Source organism: Protopterus annectens, chromosome 6.part0, assembly GCF_019279795.1.
Source record: "Protopterus annectens isolate FY-2018-M chromosome 6.part0, PAN1.0, whole genome shotgun sequence".
NCBI classification, from domain to species: domain Eukaryota; kingdom Metazoa; phylum Chordata; order Ceratodontiformes; family Protopteridae; genus Protopterus; species Protopterus annectens.
This window is the reverse complement of record NC_056737.1, coordinates 190,325,705-190,345,528: the sequence shown is the minus strand read 5'-3', so window position 1 is coordinate 190,345,528 and position 19,824 is coordinate 190,325,705. Positions and strand designations below refer to the sequence as shown.

General features: G+C 40.7%; 1 protein-coding gene across 1 annotated transcript in view; it reads left to right on the top strand.

Annotated features, from left to right (window-relative positions):
• Window positions 1-19,824, top strand: part of NEK9 (NIMA related kinase 9) — a 1,697,515-nt gene that overhangs the window by 307,847 nt on the left and 1,369,844 nt on the right. The window contains exon 4 of the mRNA XM_044073912.1: window positions 5,964-6,034. Coding sequence (XP_043929847.1) covers window positions 5,964-6,034 — 71 coding nt within the window. The remainder of the gene's footprint in view (window positions 1-5,963; window positions 6,035-19,824) is intronic.

The window sequence follows — 19,824 nt, the reverse complement described above, 5'->3', positions numbered from 1 at the left end:
GATGTAAATTATCAGGCTGAATGTAAACTGATGATTTGGCAAAGACTTGAATTGCGGCAGGGCAGGGTGGTGGGTGGGGGGAGATACTGAAATTATTTAACACTTATTTTGTCACGAGGTACTTCAAGGATGGGTTGAGTTAGTTCCAGTTGGGGAGTGAGGTCAATGAAGATTTTTTAAAGAAAATTGTGTTTTGGTTTTGGAGATGTCAAAAAACAAATAATGAAGTGACAGAATGGGAACAGATGAGGGTACATGGATATTAAAGGAAATATTCTGGTGGTGTCACAGTATTGTAGGGAGTATGGTGAAGAAATTAAAGTGATGCAGGGGGCAAGTGAAAAACATCCTGGAACTACGCATGTTGATACTGTGGAACAGAGAAGGAAAGGAAAACTTAGTCTTATATAAAGTATTGGTGTCACTTAACCTTCATCTTGTTTATTAAGCCCATATTATCTGGAAAAGATCTTCAAAATAAGTATAACAGAGAAGTGATGGAGGGGGTAATAGAGATGGTGAGGCATGTGACCAAATCATGAAGATTCGGGATACTTGGATGGAAGCATTTATTTAAAATTTTATATACAGTGAGTAAGTTAGCAATAATATATTATGATGCAAGTCAGAATTGTTCAAACTAAATGGGATTAAATGTGTATATATTTTGAAAATGTGATAAGTTTCAAGAATATAAGGGTATGTAGGCTTGTAATAGCTAGTAGATGATTTGTTCTGATTTCATGTAGAAGTAATGGAGGCATTATTTTTCCCAGGACATGACTGAGAATTAAGTAGTCATAACCAGTATTTTTAGCAAAAGATGATAATGAAATGCTAAAAGAAAGAACCCCCTTACAATTAATGATCCAATAAAAAAGCATTGACAGATTTAGCCGAAACTGAGGAGGAAGTGTGAACTTGAGAGGAAGAAAGCATATGTAGTTAAATGGAAGTCATGGTTGCAGTATGTAGATAGAAATGAAGATACCTATTTTGAGAATCCTGTTCTCAGATTCCACGAAGATCTGCTATCTTATCCATCGGGCAAGCCTGTTGTAGATCTTCAGAGTAACTGCATGGTTTCTCCCATTCTCATGATGCGCAGGGAACTATCATTTCCTTCTCTTTTGATCTAGATCTGAACAGCTTCCCAGGAGCCCCCCACCAGGAAAATATATCAAAGTAAATAGATTAAATTTTGTTCTGGACAGCTGAGCAAGACACACACTCTTTCACACCTCGCATTCCAGCAGTTCTACAGTTCTTAATATTTTTGATTAAGGCTCCCTGTACAGTCGGTGCATCCATTTCTGACTTTCGTCATGGTATGAATTCCTCTGTTTTGGCATAACTAAAAATATATAAATTGTTTCTGAGAAGGACATTTTGCCTAGATCTCCCCTCATGGGATGTAAATTCTGTTCTGGAAAAGTTGACTGTGCATCCCCTTTGAGCCTCCTGCTACAGTGGATCTTAAGTATTTATCCTGGATGACCCTTATCCTGGTGAGAGTTACTTCTTCTAGGATTTCTGAAATTCAAGCTGTATTCTAAATCTCAGTATATTAAATTCTGTGAAGATATAGTGTTCTTGTAGACATTTGCAGATCCAATGCTGCTTGTAGCAACAGAAGTTAATATTAACCATTATGTTAGTCTTTCTGTATTCTTCCCTCAGTAATCAAACCAGGGAGTCCTTGCTGCATTATACTGACAGCCGCCATCAACTTCACTTCTACTTTGTTAGAACACAAATTCTTACAAAAGACATTCAGTTGTTTTTCTTTCATACCAAATTGAGGCAGAAAATGTTGAAGGTCACCCTGTCCAGGTGGTTTTCAATCTTTGTATGCTAAGGTAAATACAGTAAGGCACATTCTTCTAAACCTAGAGCTATGTCTCCATCCTTTCTCAAACTTTCTTCAGTGGCTCATGTATATGCAACTGAAACTTTGGTTGTAATGCATACTTTTTCAAGCGACAATGTGCTGGTTGCTATATCTCAAGGTCTGTCTACCTTCAAGGTTACCATTCTTCTTGGTTTCTATTTTGATCCCACCCACAGGGAGACTCCTAATGCTGACAGGGACAAGTTGAATCATGTAAGATATGAAGGTTATGTATTTATCTTAGCATTAGATCTTGGTGATATATGTCCACCCATTCAGCTTCTTCCTTCCATACATTTCCCTTTCCCTTGAACAAACCTGTAGGAACAGCCTTGAGGACATCAGTGGTCTCCAAGGGAGGGATATGTATGGGGACAGAAGGGGAGATGTGATGTGTTATGGACACCATGTGAGTAGTTTTAGATACTTGGAGAGTTGTGATGGTGCCATGTAATTGGCGTATATGGATAACTAGTCCTAGTGCTGAAATGGGTGGAGGTGAGTCATGAAGATATAATGCTTTACAGTATGTACATTACATTTGTATTTCAGAATTATACTTATTACCATGCCACCAGATGAGGACTTCTGGCTGTTGATACTATGCGGTTACTAACGATGTCTGGCAGTTGGTGCAGAGAGTAAAGGCTGTGAGCTGCAGTTCATGTGGTAAAGGGCTTGATTTTCAGCCGTCATTTCACGGCTGTGTGACCATGAGCAAGTCACTTAACCAGACATTGCTCCTGGATCACTAATAAAAAGGGGTTGTGCATCCAGTTTGCCGACCTGGTTAACAAAAGAGTATTATTATTGGAAATTGAATGGTTAATGTGTTTATCTCACAGACATACAGTACAGGGTTTGATTCTAGGATTTGGTGTTTGGTATAATGGTTAAGGTATTGACCTCAAAATGGAACTTGGCTAGATATAAAATAGTCCACAAAGGGAGCTAGCCTAGTACTTAACCTGTGAACCTAAAAGATGTTATTACCACTGTAAACACAACTGTGTGCAGAACCAGATTAGATTCACAACATTTTTATGAAAAATTAGAAAAGGGGCTGGTATGGCTATTTTTCCCAACATCATATCTGCAGTGCGCATATGCTAATTGCATGGAAGAGTTGTAGTTCCAGTTTTTATGCGTGGATATCAGAATGATCCTAGTTTGTACAGGTCAATAAGTATAATTAGTGTTAACAGTAGAATGTTTGAAAATTTTGTAATTTACTTGAAAATGGTGGTCTGAATCAGGACAGGTTCACTATAGGTCATTAACATATTACTAATTTACAGTTCTAGTATAACTGAAGCAGTGGACTTGTGCTCAGTTGTTTAGACCTAGCAAAAGATTTACATGGTGTTCTACTTGTGGTAGATTTTAACAATATAAGATGAAGTAACATCAATCCTTTTTTAATAAATTGGGTTATAAACTGGTTAAGTAAGTATAGGTAGAAATTGGTGTGCCCCTAGAAGCATCTCTGGGGGTGTATCACAGGGATCCATGCTGGGCCCCTATTTATTTAACTTGTTCATGTTATCCATCCCTCTCTCAAGCGCAACTGTCTACACTACATTTGCTAACGATACTTTGCAGTCACATCTATTGTTGAACATCTCATAACCGTAGTAGGCTACAACTGTGATTGGATAAGTTGGCTCTTTGATCATTTACTAACATCCTGGAATGTAATGTTAAGAAATGAGGATTTTTTTTTTTATTTTGGTATTTCAGATTTAGAATATCAGTATGCATTAGATGGTAAAGTCATTTATCCAGCAAAGACCTGGAAATCTTAGTGCCCAAATATTTGTCTGTCTGTGCTAATGCACAAAATACATAGAGAAATACCATACAACTGCTAATATTAATCATGAATGTTGTTTCTGTAGAAATGCAGAGACATTTTTCACTGTGTACTGCCTTAGATTGTCCTGTTATAGAATATGGTTCCATCTTTTGTATATACTCAGATTAGGACATAACAATTGAAAAGGATTCTTTGTTCTTTTACAGAGAAGACATCTTTAATAAAAATCAATTTCAAAACAGTTTGGAATCCTTGAATCTGTATTCGGTTTATTCTAGATTAAAAAGAGGGGATTTAATAGAGGTTTACAGGTCTATACACAGTGACACTGTAGTACAAATTTAATATTAATGTGTAAATATTTTATTTGTTTGTTTGACATTTGTTTACCGGGAAGGCCCGACTGGGCCAGTGCCCATTTTCAGCGGAGGCCCGGGGAGAAAAACTCCACAAACGCAATCTTTCAGAAATCAAGTACAGATATTTTAAATCACAAAGTATCACGTTACACTACAAAAAATATGCTATTCCACAAAACATCAAGTACAGTTATTTTAAATCACAAAGTGTCATGTTACACTACAAAACATGAGTGAAAAAATGTTGTAATGAGAAAAACATAGAACATGTTTCATAGCAGAGTGCAATAAAAAAGAATAACATGAGTTGGAGAAAATATGTGAGGAAAAACCCACTAATCTATGTAACAAATGCCATGACAATTATGTTAATGAGACGTGAGCCAATTCTAGTAAAATATTTATAGAGATATTAGAGATTACATAATTAGAGACAGTGAAGGGGAAATTGAGTGCTGTCTTAGTATAAGAGATGGTGTTCATATTATGGTTATAGAAGGAAGAACGATGGAGAGAAGGGGATTATAAGAGTGCAGTGTAGGGTGTCTTCAGGTACCTTGGGTGAGTAGGGAAGAAAGAGAAAGAGGTACAGTAAAGGTCTGCAGAGATGAAGTAGGTAAGGTAGTGGGAAAAACAAAGAAAGGAGTGGAGTAAGAGGCAGGAGAGGGTTTTGAAGAGTGATTTAGGTTGAAGGAGGTGAATGAAGTACAGTAAGTTCAGCCATGATTGGCACAGGAGCAGGTCCAAGATTTTGTAAAGTATTCTTTTAGGGAGCATTTGAACATCAGAAGTAAAAGTTTATTGTTGCAAATTGAGGTACAAAATCATAGGTTTAAAACTTTTATTTTCATGTAAGAACAGTATGTGGAACAGACTATCAAAAATGGGTAGAGTTCCCAATTTTTTTCTGCAGTGAAAGCTTTCCTTCATTCTTGTATCGCAGCGTTTAAATGTCATCCATTGGGACTGAGTATTGAAAAACAGCCCTGTGTGAGTTTGTAGTAACACCCATGACTTAAGTGGGAACATTAAAGAGGAAATCCCAACAGTTACCTACTGCATATTGCCTTCTTACAGATCTGCTGATAATGGTGCTATATATATGTATATATATTTTTTCTATCGCCTCAGAATGATGATGTAGTAGGGTGTTATGGCTTTCACCTGCGTGTTGTTATTGTGCAAGTCTGGCAGCTACAGTTTTAGTTTAGTTAGGTTAGCCTAGGGATTTGAAAAAGTTCAAGTGGACTTCGAGTTGTCTTCTGCTTTGCAGGCATGAATTTGTAAAGTGTTGTTATCATCAGGGTTGACAGGGAAGATAAAGTAACTACTCCCCTCCCTTTTACCTCAAGAGAAAGCAGTGATAGGATTTGTGCTGGCTGTCACCTTTGTAATTCTGGGGAGCAGGTCTTAAAGGTTTGGATGGTGTCAGGGAATTAACTTGCGTTTTTGGTGTTTAGGTTCCTAGCTGTGGAGTTAGGTTTGAATAGTGTTATCAGTCCATTTTTTTTTCTTTCAGCCCTGTCAAAAAGATGTAGACACCTTTCCAGTGGCAAGGTGAAGTAGAGTGTTTCATGCTTGTCAAGAATACTGAAGAAACTTTGTGGTAGAATAAATTGTGTGTTAAACGTTAGAGCAGCAGTGAAGATAGCTGGATAGTCATAGAAGTGTAAATAAGCAAACTTCTTGTATCTATGTACGAATTATATCTATATGTATGTTAGATGTGTAGTGCTGTCCGTACTGTTTCAGACATAGTGTATATCTTCTCAGTTGACCCATTATTTTCTATTTAACAGGGACATGCACCTTTCTTTTGAGTTGCGAATACTTGTAAAAGTTGGAAGCTTTCTTACATGGCTGAATGCAACTTTTTATTTTATTTATTTATTTGCAGGTGGTGGTTTGGTTTCTTTATCAGATTGCTTCAGCAGTGAGCTACATTCACAAAGCTGGAATTCTCCACAGGTTAGTAACAGTACTGGTTGTTATATACTGGACATAAGTCATATCCCGTTTTCTGTCACACGTAACACACTTCCAAATACTGAACTTGTTTCATTTTGCTTGTGGCAGTGGGACTGGAAATTCTGAAGATGACACCTTATTGCATGTCATAGCTGTTATGTAAATCCGGGATGGATAACCTGTTAATGCAGTCCCTTGCAACTGTGTGCACTAGGTATTCACTTTAGGGTGTGCCCCCTTCCACCCAAGTTCACTCTGCATTTTTCTTCTTTTGACATTGAAGTTATCTTCATTACAGAATAAAGATGTATGCCTTTCCTTGTACTGGTATAGAGCAGCGCAGGACTCTAAATCAATAAACAAATTTATACACTGTGACTGCACTCTCTATTATTTTAGTGTTATTGGGCTGCTGAATATTTGACACCATCATGAGTGTTTGTATATGTGTACATTTATATAGGTTCATAGGTGTTACTAGGCTAACAACCTCGGGCCTTTTTAAGCCTAGCCACGCATCCCAAGTCTCTGACAAATTCTGGTACCCTTGATATGTAAGCAGGGCTTTCGGAAGTGAAAGGTTTATAAGCAGGGTCCTGGGAGATGAACAATTTACAGGCTCCCCGCATCCATTAGAGACATAGGTGCCAAACCAAGGATGAATTTACTGTTCATCATCCAGTTGCCAAGTTACACTTGAATTGGGTTAGGGAGGAGCTCTGCTTCAAATGGATGGGTGAGCCTGTTCCGGCGAAGGAGTAGTCTCTGGGATACATACCTGTCTATGCAGTTTCTGTTTATATCACAGGCAAGGTTTAAGTCTTTAGAAGGGGTAATTCTGGTGTTGCTTGTTTCACAGATATGCAGAAGGTCCATCAGAGTGGAGTCTGACAATGTCTTGTATGCCAAGCGTAGATTTCCCTCAACAGCTTGAAAGAGACAGAATGCAGGGGTAGGACCTTGAGGCAGTCTGCAAAGAGCATGGTACTTACACCCTGTATTCTTTTAGTGAGTAACCTCTGTGGACATTTCAGTTGTTGGATATGCATGGTTAGGTACATACCAAAGGGTGATTTGTACTCCGTGATGGGTCTGATGAATGCCAAATACAGTGGAAGAATGACTTTGTTGGACCTAGATGCCATACTTTTGTTTATAAGGTGCACACCATAGAATGATTTCCTCACTGCTGTAGACACACGATGGTCAAAGGCTAGATTACTGTCTGGTGTACCCCCAGGTCCCTGACTACTGGGTCCACTCTTAGGAGTGTGTTGTCAATATGATAGTTACCAGGGGTGGATGACTTCCCAAAGGATACTGTTAATCATTTTTTGGCATTTAGTTTTAGCCCATGGCTCTAACACCAATTGTTTGCCTGTTTTAGCCCTTACAGGAGAACATTTTTGTCAGTGGGCGATTCAGTGACAACTCCTAATTTGCAATCATCTTTAAACTTTAGCCAGCCAGAGCCACTGACATTGACTTCGGAGAAGTAAATGCCAGAAAGGAGAGGTCCTAGGACCAATCCCTGAGGAGCTCTGCTTGTGATTGGCCTCTTTGTAGAGGTGGGCTCCACAGTGCTAACTTCATGGATCCTATGTCTGAGCCTGCTGACTATCCACTGGGTGACATAAGAGTTTGTACTTAACCTCTTAAGTTTAACCATGCTTGAGTAGGATATTGTTTCAAATGCCTTTGCCAGGTCAAGGTAGGCAGTGTGAACCATTTTGCCCTCATCTGTTGCTTTGATGACTTTCTCAAAGAAGTCCACCAGGTTGTGTAGGCATGACCTACCTTTGATGAAACCACATTGGGTTGGATCCAGTGTCTGGAGGTTTCTTATGTCATTAACTGATCATTTCCATGATAATTCTTTCCATGGTTTTGCATAGGAAACTAGTGAGCCTTATGGGTCTGTAGTTTCCAGGGTCTGTAGATGGCCCACCTTTGCACAGAGGGATGACTGTTGCTGTTCTCCATTCATGAGGCTTGAAGCTTGTTTGGAGGCTACAGTTAAATAGCAATTCCAGAGGGCCTCATAGGTCATGTTTCATGCTATTTTGGAAGGCATCCTGGGATATTTTCTGTGCCTGTTGATGCAGTGTTCTTGACCTTAGAGAGGGCATTAAGGACCTGTTCTCCTAGTGATGGCAGGTGGAATTATATTTGATGTTTTTTTCTGAGGAAAGATTGAGGGGGAGAGAGGGGTATGGTTGGAGGTAAAAAAGGGTAAAGTGGTTTGGATTGTGCCTATGGTGATTTAAACATGGAAATGCTCAAGTGCATTGCCCTGTTTGACTAACCTTGAGGTATAACACTTCCGCCTTTAGTCCCTGTCTGTATAGTAGCTGGTCTAAATGTGTGGAAGGCATTATAACCTTGTACTGTCAGTGTGCTCTCTATGGCTTTAAACCATGTCTCTGTGACAGCACGGATGTCAGCATTCTCTAGGGTGAAGAGAGCTTCTAGGGAGTAACGTTTTTTGGTTAGACTCCTAGCATTGAGTAATAACGCCTTTAGATTTTCTTGGTTTTGATTTGCTATGCCAGAACTACTTTCAGTTTGGCATTGCCTGAATAAAAAAGGCACTGTGGGGGGAGGACAATGTTTTAAATAATATTTGAAAACCTAGAAGGGAGAGGTGTAGACCATCCCTGGCAAAGCAGTGTGGTCCACCAAGTGCAGCTAGTGGGAAAGTTCATACCCACGACAACAGAGCCTTTTTATTGATTAGACAGCTGGAGTGAAAATAAAGTAATGTCAGGAGTATCTGGTTTGCAACTCTGGAAGCAGTGCTTGTCACTGCAAAGTAGTTGTCATGTGTGCAAATTGGTATTGGTAAAATTTCAGTGTTTTTTTTTTACAGGAAAAATGTCAGCTCAAGGTGTCTGTGGCTATACAGGGCACTGTCAAACACTTGTGGGGAAACTAATAAGTAGAGCATGATGATTTATGGATGAAGTATTTAGGCAGATATTCTGAAATTAGAAGCAAATCAGGCAGTACTTGCGGAAAAGAAAGAATTAGCTTTTCAGGAATGGGGAAAAGAGGGGAGTCACCTGAATGACTACTGCCCGACTGCTACTAGTGTTGGTCTCACCACAGCCTCACTCTGCTGGAATACAGTGCTCCTTTGCTTCTTCTTTCATCAGAAGGAAAACAGGAGCACCAATCCTAAAATGAGAAGCAGGCCACAGCTTGTCTGGTGATCCACAGTCTTGTCCCAGGTGATGTAAAGGCTTGTTGTAGTCTTTTCCTGGAAGATGTCTTGAATAGCAACTGTTCCAATCAGGAAGTTCAAGCACGCACTCACCTCCCAACCAGAAACCGTCAGGAATTTATGTACTGTGCTGCTTCTCTCACCAGGAGAAAAATACATAAATAAATTCCAAGCGGGCACCTTTGAAGCAGTTATTAGGCTTTCCAGTGATCAGCAGTCCCCATGAAATAATGTTTCTGTGCTCCTTCTCTCACCAGGAGTAAAACAGAAGCACTAATCCCATGATGACTATTGAGAGGCAGAATGGGGGCTCTCCAGTAATTGGTGGTTTTGGAGTAGATTATGCAGATTTTAAAGGTAAAATGGAAAAACGGCTTAATATCCTAAGAGCTGTAGTGTGCAATACGTAGTTTTGATATGAATGGGGGGTAACTTAAGCTGTAGCTGTCTAAGTGGAGAGACTAATTTTAAAAGAGCAAGCTAGATTGGGAGTTGGTGACCACTATGTATTGTGGTTCTATGGAACAAAGTGGGATGGCCAATAAAATTAAAATAGTTGAAGGGGAGTGATTTCACAAAGTGATCATTTTGTGCATACAATAGTCAATGAAAGAGGAGAGGGAAGGAGATATGTGGTCCAATTAACATAAGGGTCAGGCAACTAGGAAGACAGTTGAGTTTAAAAAACACAATAAATCCAGGGTCTGAGGGTGGGGAAAAACGTAATTTCTGTGTGGCTCAGAAGAGACGCACCTATGGTCTCTCGTAGTTTAAATATGCATCTAAAAATAAAATGCAAGTAAACACAGTGTAAAGAAAATGAATCACAATATACAAAATAGAAGAAGGCAGTAAAGCAATAAAAAATACAAGACAGCAAAAACAAACTAGCCTTTCCCTCACGGCATGTTATGGCAGAGTCTGGGTGAGCTTTTCAAGCTTTTTCGGTTTCAGGTGACAGGAATTGTAAGTTTCATGGCCTTACTAGTCTGTCTGGGTGAATGAGGGCCCTAATAGCCATGTGTCACTTAAGAGGCCATGCAGTGGTTTACTGTTGAGCTTTCCTCAGCTGTCCCCACACCCCTGTACAAAAATGTGTAAATAGGTGTAGACCCCATTCAGCTGGAGAGCACAGTGCTAGTCAGATCTACTTCAGTACATGAGTAGCATTATGTCATTGTTCTGTCTAAATGCCCTCTCAAACGAGAAGCATGCTATCTTGTAACTTTGCACAGCTTGGGAATACAGTGCTGAGGAGGTATTCTTAAGTATACAAACAGCATTTTCTCACTGTTGCCCTGTGTAGTTACTTCCTACTCTCTCATAAAAACATTGTAAGAATTCTTGTATTTCTTGATTAACTGGGGGAATGCAGCACTAAACAGGTGTGCTCCATTATATTCACAGTATTTTCTCAGTAATGTATTGTTTGGATGGCTCCCACCCCCATTCCCCGCAAACAAAAACAAAAGTAATCATAGAGCCTGATCAGCTGCAGAACACATTGCTAAGCAGGTCTGTTTTGTTATATGAAGTCTTTTTAGCTGAATTAAGAGAATGCTGTCAAGATGTCTTACAGTTTCACTCTTTCCCATATGCTCTTTGTTTTAAACTTTAACTTCATTACAGCTGTACTCTTGCTTCATCTGATATTATATTGCTGTCGGTATGTTTACAGGTTCAACTTACAGCTAAAAGTATGTAGTTGGTGTTAGTAAAATCTACTTTCCAGTCTTATTTATTCTGTATGTTGCTAATATTTTTAAATTATTAACTGTCACCCTGTGTTACATGCATTTTTAAAGGACTGTTATAGTTGTGCAGCTCCCCAAGTTTTTAATTAACTTTGCAAAAGAGGTATCGCTTAGTATTCATCGTAAAAAACACTGTTGCAGACTTAAAATGTATTGGGGATTACAGCCTGCAGGAGCCAGACTTCAAAAGCTCTGTACCTTCCCATCACCTAGTTCTCCAATTCAGGATGGTGCTGGTAAGTTGACACACACTGGTGAAGAATGGTAAATCCCACTATGCAGCTCTGGAATAAATAAGTCCTTTCTTGTTCAAAGGTTATCCAAACAATTGCCACGTTCAAGCATCCGAATATAAATAGTGGACAAAAGGTAGAACTAAAACCAAACTGGACCAAACAGGGCCAGAAGTTTATTAAAACAGGCCCTCACCAAGAATTAGAGGGTCTTCTAAGATTTGATAAAATGTGTATGGAATACCTCAGATAGATCTTTTTTGCCTGCTCTCTAAGTAATCATTTGGCAAAAATCTGCTTCGGGACGCCATGAAAGAAACCCTGGAAGACTGATGCTTTTTCTTTTCCTTGGATAGGAATGTTCATGTATGCTTTTTTACCCTTTCCACTAATATCCAGGGTACTTCAGAAGATTCAGAAGGACTCCCCAAAGGTCATTGTAGTGACTCCCTTCCGGCCCAGGCAACAGTGGTTCTCCATTCTTCTGGAAATGGCCGTGGGTAATTACTACAAGCTGCCTCATAGACTGGACATAGTAGTGTTTAATACATCCCAATTCCAAACAATTTCAACTGACTGCCTGGAGGATAGAGTTTTAATAACTTTTGTACACCATTTTGTTCTGAGAACATCTATCGGGTATTAAAGAGGCAGTAAATCCTGCTGCTAGAAGATCATATATTAGCAAATGGAAAAGGTTTTCTAATTCGTGCCAATAGAAGAACCAGCACGCATTCATGGCTAGTGTCTCTGGTGCTGCTGGACACAAGAGTAGCAGAGGACTTTCCTGCATTCAGACAAGGTGCTGTCTTTGTCACAATACTTCCAGACAATCTTCCAGCAGAACACCATTACAGCATGGGGATTCCTAGGAGTCTTAGTTTACCTTGCCTTCTGCATCCTCATACTTCCACTGACAAGAATGCCATTGAGGTAGTTGCAGTGGTACTTTACAGATGGTGTCACCATACCTAGACTTTGCAGGGTCCCATGGAGAGAGCTCTTACTGTGGATAAGACAAGTAGAGTTCAGTCCAGTGATGCCCTTAAAATTGTCCGTGGATAGCTAGAGCCCCAATGTGCACACATCTGTAAGACTTCAGGAAAAGACACATCTATAAAAACAATAATTGGCTCGTAGGAATGAGGTGGAATTTCAGAAGGTTCAGAAAAAGACATAGTTTTTTAGCAAGAAGGGGGTAAGCTGTAGATACTTTTGAAACTCTTCTTGGGAAGCCACCTCATCATGCAGATGTTCATCGTGTTTCACTGTTGCAGTCATAATCAATGAGTTATCTGGCTCACGGTCATCCTCAATCGGCCAGAATACCAAAAGTAAGCAAAAATGACATTGGCTGTTGGTTGTAAAGGACGTCAGGATGTCCGGTACAAAAGGAGGCAGCTGACGTCACTTCCTCAGTCTTCCTTGCCGCGGAGCCCAAAGCAGAAGCATTTCTTGCACGAGTGCTGGTTGGCAGTTTACCTTTTTTGTTTCCGACTACAAAGTTGAAGTCAACTACAGCTAAGTACCCCATTGGGGATCCTCTTTTCTTGCCTTAACGAATGTCAGAAAAGGTTAATAATTGTCTTACCTGTGGAAAGCAGATTCCCCATAGAGATTGTCATTCCTATTGTATTATTTGTTTAGGCCTTGATCATGACGTTCCTAATTGTGATCTCTGTGCTTCCTTTAATCTGCATACTATTCGTCGTCAGGCTAAGCTTTTAGCTAAGCATTTTGGAGTTTGGCCTAAGTTTGTTGGTATGGCGTCCGCTGGTCTTCAGGCTTTGGATATCCCCAAGAAACGTAAGGATAAGGACCGTGACAGGCTTCCGAAGGTCAAGTCCTCGGATGATGTTAAGTTGGTCGTCAGTCATGCGGTAGCCAGTGAGGCGCCTTTGCAGTTTCTGCAGCCTGCAGATTTTCAACTGCAGGCCTCGGTTGAGACCCTTTCAGAGGCCCCCAGGCCTCTGGCTTCCATTTTGCCTTCTGACCTTCCACCTGTTGCCTCTTCAGCTGGATCCGCAGCCGCAAAGCTGACTCCGCGGTCCGAGGCCTCCAAGGCCTCATTCTTCGTTCAGACAGCAAGCTCATACCGACGACTTTGGCTGCATCTTCTGCGGTTGCTAGGCCTCCCGAGTCCTTTAGACTTGCAGGTAAATCTTCCAGTTGTAAGCATGTGAAGAAACAGGCTCCAGTTTCCTCTCGTTCCCCTCATTCTCAAATGGTTAAAATAGCTGATGACCTTTTGACTCTTATTAGGGGTTCACAGCCTCCTCCTTCAAAAAGAGGTAGGGATGTCTCTCCTGAGGCTTTGTCTTTTTCAAGTTCTGATACTTCTAGCATTTCTGTTGATGAAGAGGAAGTTTCTCAAGCTTTCTTTCCTTTTGAGGATTCAGACACAGAGGAGTCCATCCCTTCTGCTTCTCCTCCAGAAGATTTCTCTTTTGGTGATACTTTAAATACTCTCAGGGAGCTATTTAAATGGGAAAGTCAGGATTATCCCCTTTCTAAGAAAAGGATTAGGGAGTTTTTGGATTTGCCTCAGCATAAGTCTGTGGCTATTCCGCCTGTGTTGGAAGTGGTTGATGATGTTTTTCTGGAAAATTCCTTGACTCCAAATTCGGTTCCTCCTGCTCCCTAGAAACCTGACAGGTACTATGGAATCCCTGATTCTCTTTTGTTTCTTTTCAGGAATCCGTTGACTGATCCAGAGGTTATTTCTCAGGGCCCTAAAGGAGTTAAGGCCACTGCTACTAAAAATCTTGTTCCTTCTGACAGGGAATCTAGGAACCTAGATAGGTGGGGTAAAAAGGTTTATATGTCTGCCACTCTTGCTATTAGGTCTACTAATTGTCTTTTTCATATGCTGAAGTACCAGCAGCACACCTTGGAAGCTATTAAGTCTAGGATAGCAAGTGTGCCTCAGTTGGCGGAGAGTAAGGATATGCCGGATTTGCTAAATTCTGCCAGTCCTGTCAATAAATATTCATTACATTGTGGTTTTGACATTCTAGAAGCCTCCTGTAGGGCTACGGCTACTGGCTCTGTTATTAGAAGGCACACTTGGCTCAGGGAGCAGCCTCTACCAGAGCCTGTCAAGGCTAAGCTTTTAGATGTACCTTTGCATAAGGACAGTCATTTTGGCAGCAAAGCAGAGGAAGTGCTCAAGAAGACGGAAGACAAGGCCAAGTCTATGCAGACAGTTAAAAACTTTCTGCAAGTTTGGCTTCCTCGCTTTAGCAGGAATTACCCTTCTAAGAGTTGGACGTTTCCTGATATCAGCAGACAGAGCTGTTCTAGGACAAGAGGTTACAAATATTCTAGGGGACATGGCTACCCCCTCAAAGGTCTAAGCATTGGCAGGCTTCCTCTTCCAAGGCGGGAAGTTCTAAGCCAGCATCTCAATCTAAACATTCTCAATGACTCTGTCCAACGTGTGCCTGCTCTTGCCTGTCCAGAGAGTCCTTTAGGGGGAAGGTTGGCCCTTTTTACAAATGTCTGGGCTACCATCACGGATGACAAATGGGTACTCAGAACTGTATCTATAGGACACAAGTTTTCTTTCCACACCTTTCCAGTACCCAAAGGATTCCCGGACGCTCCTCCAAACCAAAGGGTAGAAGTAGAAAAGCAAATTTTGTCTCTGCTACATCTGGGAGCAGTAAAATCAGTTCCTGCTCAGCAGGTAGGCCAGGGTTTCTATTCCAGACTTTTCCTAGTTCCAAAAAAAGAAGGCACCTGGCGTCCTATCCTAGATCTATCTATCCATCCTGAACTCTTTCTTGATAATTCCAAAGTTCAAAATGCTCACTCTGCAACAGTTGCTGCCATTGTTAGAAAAGGATTCCTGACTGGTAACGTTGGATCTCAAAGAAGCTTATCTGCACATCCCTATCAGGGAAAGTTGCAGGCAATACCTTCGTCTCAGGGTGGGCAAGCAACATTATCAATTCTCTGCACCGTCCTTTGGCTTATCTACCGCTCCCAGAGTTTTCACAAAATGCCTGGCTCCAGTCATTGCTTTTTGCAGGCAGAAGAAAATTCAGATTTATCCATACTTGGACGACTGTCTAATTCAAGCAAATTCTCAGGAATGGTGCCATCCAAAGAGATAACATTCCTGGGAGCAAGTCTGAACACAGCCGTCCAGATGATATATCTCACTCAGGAGAAGCAGATAACTCTTTCTGTTTACTTCAAGGACTTGGCAAGCCTGTCCCAGCTCCCTGCAAGGAAATATCTGCAAGCTCTGGGATTCATGGCCTCTTGAATTCTCATGATTCCGTATGCAAGACTGCATATGAGGAAATTGCAGTGGTACCTCAAGAACATTTGGTGTCAACACACACAGGACCTGGATGTAATAATTCCTCTGCTTCCATGTCTGCAGATAGAGTTTCTGTGGTGGACAACAGCCTGTCTACAGAACAAAGGCATGCCTTTTTGCCTACCCTTTGCCATTCAAGTTCTTACACAGACACATCGAACTACGCTTGGAGAGTTCACCTGGATGGCAGATGCATACAGGGAAGTTGGAATGCCCAGCAGATGCACCTGCACATAAATTTAAAGGAGGTAGTGGCAGTCCAGCAGGCCTTACTAGGTTTCAAGCATCTTCTTTCTCCAAAGACCCTGCTTGTCAGGACAGACAACACCACAGTCATGTGGTACATCAACAAGCAGGGAGGGACTCATTCTTACCTCCTGTGCAGACAGAGCATGAGTCTTTGGTCCATAGCAGCATCTCTGGGCCTGCATCTCATAGCTCAGTTTCTTCTAGAAAGGCTCAGTGTTTTGGCAGACCAGTTGAGCAGACAGACCCTGGATCCTCACGAGTGGCAGCTGAACAGAGCAGTTTTTTACAGCATCATTCAACGTTGGGGCACTCCTCAAGTGGATCTTTTCTCCCCTCCAGACAACCATTTCTACCTCTTTTTTTTGCACCAGACAGCATCACAGCAGGGCCTGGAAAGTGGATGCACTATCCTTCCCTTGGACGCTGCTGTCAGTTTATGCCTTCCCTCTTCTTCCCAGAGTATTATTGAAGATCAGGGACGAATGACCAAGGACTATTCTCATAGCTCCGGACTGGCCCAGGCAGCATTGGTATCCACTGCTTCGCAGTCTCTCCCAATTTCTTCCGTGGCATCTTCCTCTGAAGCCAGATCTTTTGGTTCAGGAAGGGGGAAACATTCTACATCCTCATCTTCAGTCTCTCCATTTGGCAGCATGGCTTATTGTATAACTGCGTCCTTTTCTTCTTCCCTTTCCCAGCAGATGGTTGATGCGCTGAGGGAGGCCAGGAGGCCCAGCACTAGGAAGTCCAACGCTGGCAAATTGGAAAGATTCTCTCATTGGATGCAGGCTAGAGGGGAATCTTCTTCTAAGCCTACCCTTCCTTTGATCCTGGAATACCTGGATGATTTGCTTCAGGGTGCTTTCTGTCCAGTTAACCTTAATCCCCAGGGAGTTGCAGGATATAAAGGAGATAAGAAAAATGGTTAATAGCTCCCTTTTGCCCCATTCACAGCGTCAGAAACAGTGCTGTTACCTCACGATGTGAATCTTTTGACTCAAAAATTGAAAATGTACTAAACCAATAAACACTTGTAAGAAATAAAAAAAAAAAAACCCCATCAAACGCTCAACTTTAACCACCGTGTTTTTCGTCTCTGGTCCACTGAGACTTCCTCAGACAATTTTAATCCCATCTGCTATTAATTTAAATACAACCCTCAATAAAATAATAAAACAAATTACTCCCTCATTTTACCTAACTAATTAGTTCTCATTACTTAAAATTCTTATCTTAAAAACATACTAGACTAGGACAATATGTTAATAGAAGAGAAACATAAGACAAAGGCTTGCAAACTTCACATACTAAAAATGTTTTACTTTTTGTTTAGATTACTAAATCTAGTGGCTTAAATAACAAAAAACTGTTCAGAATGAAAAATAAATAATAAATGTATAAAAAAATGAAGACTAAAAAATAGATAAAGAATAAAAACAGAAGTATAAACAGGGAGAATGTAATAAAACATATTCTATATAGTATTAATAAGATGCTATTAATGTATTAAAATCTAAAAAAAATGTATAAAATACATGTTTTATATATATATATCTGTATATGTTAGAATGCCTGATAATGCATTATACACTATAACCTAGCTGCTGTTAATTTTAATAATGGAACTATAGAAATGTTATCATTTAAACCTGGAGGTTCATTTGCACTTAACATTATTTCCTACATACATGCCTCTCAACCTGGAAACATCAAAAATCGGGACAAAGACCCATGAAAATAGGTACAAATCTGTACACTAATTAACATAAAATTTGCATGCACAACTGTGTAACCCCACCCACTCCGATGGAATTATGGGATACCAACTTTCAAACACAAACTGAAGGATAACCAAAATATGGCCCCAGCACTATCTCTGCAAAAGTTAAAAGTCATCTAAATGTAACACATTACAGAGATCTGTAACTAATAAAGAGGTTGCTGCTAGCAAACAACTTTATTTGTAGATGAAACAATGAAATATAAAGTGCCTGTTGTTGCCCTTGAGGAATAAATTGCCTATGTTACATAAAAAAAAATGGAATGGATGGCAAACTGATAACAGCTTCATAGTTACTAAGTATCTCTGCCAAAATGGACACTCAGGACTGCAGTATTTTTTACCCCCTATGACACACACAGTGCAGTATCAGCAATCCATCTACATATTGTGGGAGTAGAACCCATAGCATTCTGCATCAAAAGCAAGTATTTTGCCTGTTGTGCTACTAACACAAACAGACTTGGTATAACTTAAGCAGCACTAAACTTTTCTTCCAGTGAAGGAGCTATGCAGCACATGAAATTTGGAAAAAGCCAACATTTATTGGGGTGGGGGGGGGGGGGCAAAACCGGGGACACATTTTAAACATTGCTTGCATTTCCTGAAAGATAGGAAGACTGAAACTTAAATAGCTGTCAGATTTGCCAAAAAATAAACATTTTAAGAGGAAAAGACTAAAAGTAGGAGCTGCCATTAAAGACTGAAAGTAACAGTAAAACGCAATGCTTCTGCCAACAGAAAACTGCTGTTAAAGACTGAAAGTATTAGAAACACAGTTTGATAATTCAAGTACAAAGCTTCTGCAAGTCTGCCATTAAATAACACAGAAAGCTGCCATAATGTGAAGCCTGCATGCCCTTAAAGGCTGAAAGTAATACAACTGTTTGAAAAGTCACACACCTCCTTTAAGTACAAAGCTTCTGTTAGTGTCATTAAATAACACACAGAAAGCAGCCCTTATGTGAAGCCTGCATGCCGTTAGTTTGAAAAGTCACACACCTCCTTAAAGTACAAATCTGCCATTAAATAATACACACAGAAAGCTGCCGCTATGTGAAGCTACGATGCCTGCATGCCATTTAAGACTGAAAACTGCCTAAGTAACATAGCCATTTGAAAAGTCTCACACACACACACACACACCTCTGCCATTAAGTTAAAAAGCTTCTGCAAGTTCACAGACACACACCTCTACCACAAGTAAAAAGGCAAGTCTGTAATTAAGCAAAAAGCTTCTGCAAGCAGCCTAAGTAAATGGAAAGCTGTGCTGTTTTGTGACACTGAATCTGTGATGCCTACATGCATGTCGTTAAAGACTGAAAGTTGCCTAAGTAACATAGCCATTTGAAAAGACACACACACCTACTTCTCAGTAATCCTAATCACTCTGCAGGCTAAAACGGCGCATTAGGCATTAAATCTGCAGCAGGACTTGAAAACGGCATTAAATCTGCTTCAGATAAGTATTCAAACAGGCAACTTCATATTCAATTAAATCTGCCCAGACAAGTATTTCATATTCAGACAGACACACGCGAGTATTCAGGCAACTCAATGACTTACAAAATGGGTCACGCACATCTGAGTTTAATTCCGACAGGCTGATGGAGCTGATGTCATCGCGCACATGATGACGTCAGCTCCGAAAGTGCGGAATCTAAAAAATAGCTTAAAAAATCGGAAATGAAGGGGTGCCACTCGGGAATCATGGCACCCCTTCATTGGGACCCCAAAACTCTGTAAAAACCGAGAAATTCAGGACGGTTGGGAGGTCTGTCTAACATATGTTCATAGGTGTGTACTAGGCTAATCGCCCTGGGGCTTTTACAAGCCTAGCCCATAGAAGTGCCCTGGTATTGTGCCGTCATCGTTAGTTCCCAGTGCCTTTATCAAGTAGAGCCACTGGAGTGATCCCTGGGGTGAACTTTCTATTACCCATCCACTCATCAAGCTTTTGCTTGAAGAGGGCTAGTGAGGCGCTCTGCTCAACATGTATGGGAAGTCTATTCCAGAGCATGGGTAGTCTCTGGGTTATGAACCTGTCCCCCCAGCATGTTCTGTTGATTGTGGTAATGACATTGAGTTCTCTGGAGCGTGTGGTGTGGAGGGATTTCTTTAGATGTAGCATTTCTAACAGAGCTGGGTCAGACATGGCTTTGTAAGTCAAGCAGAGATTATCTCTTAGTAGACGATATGAGCCAGAGAATAGCTGGAGTTT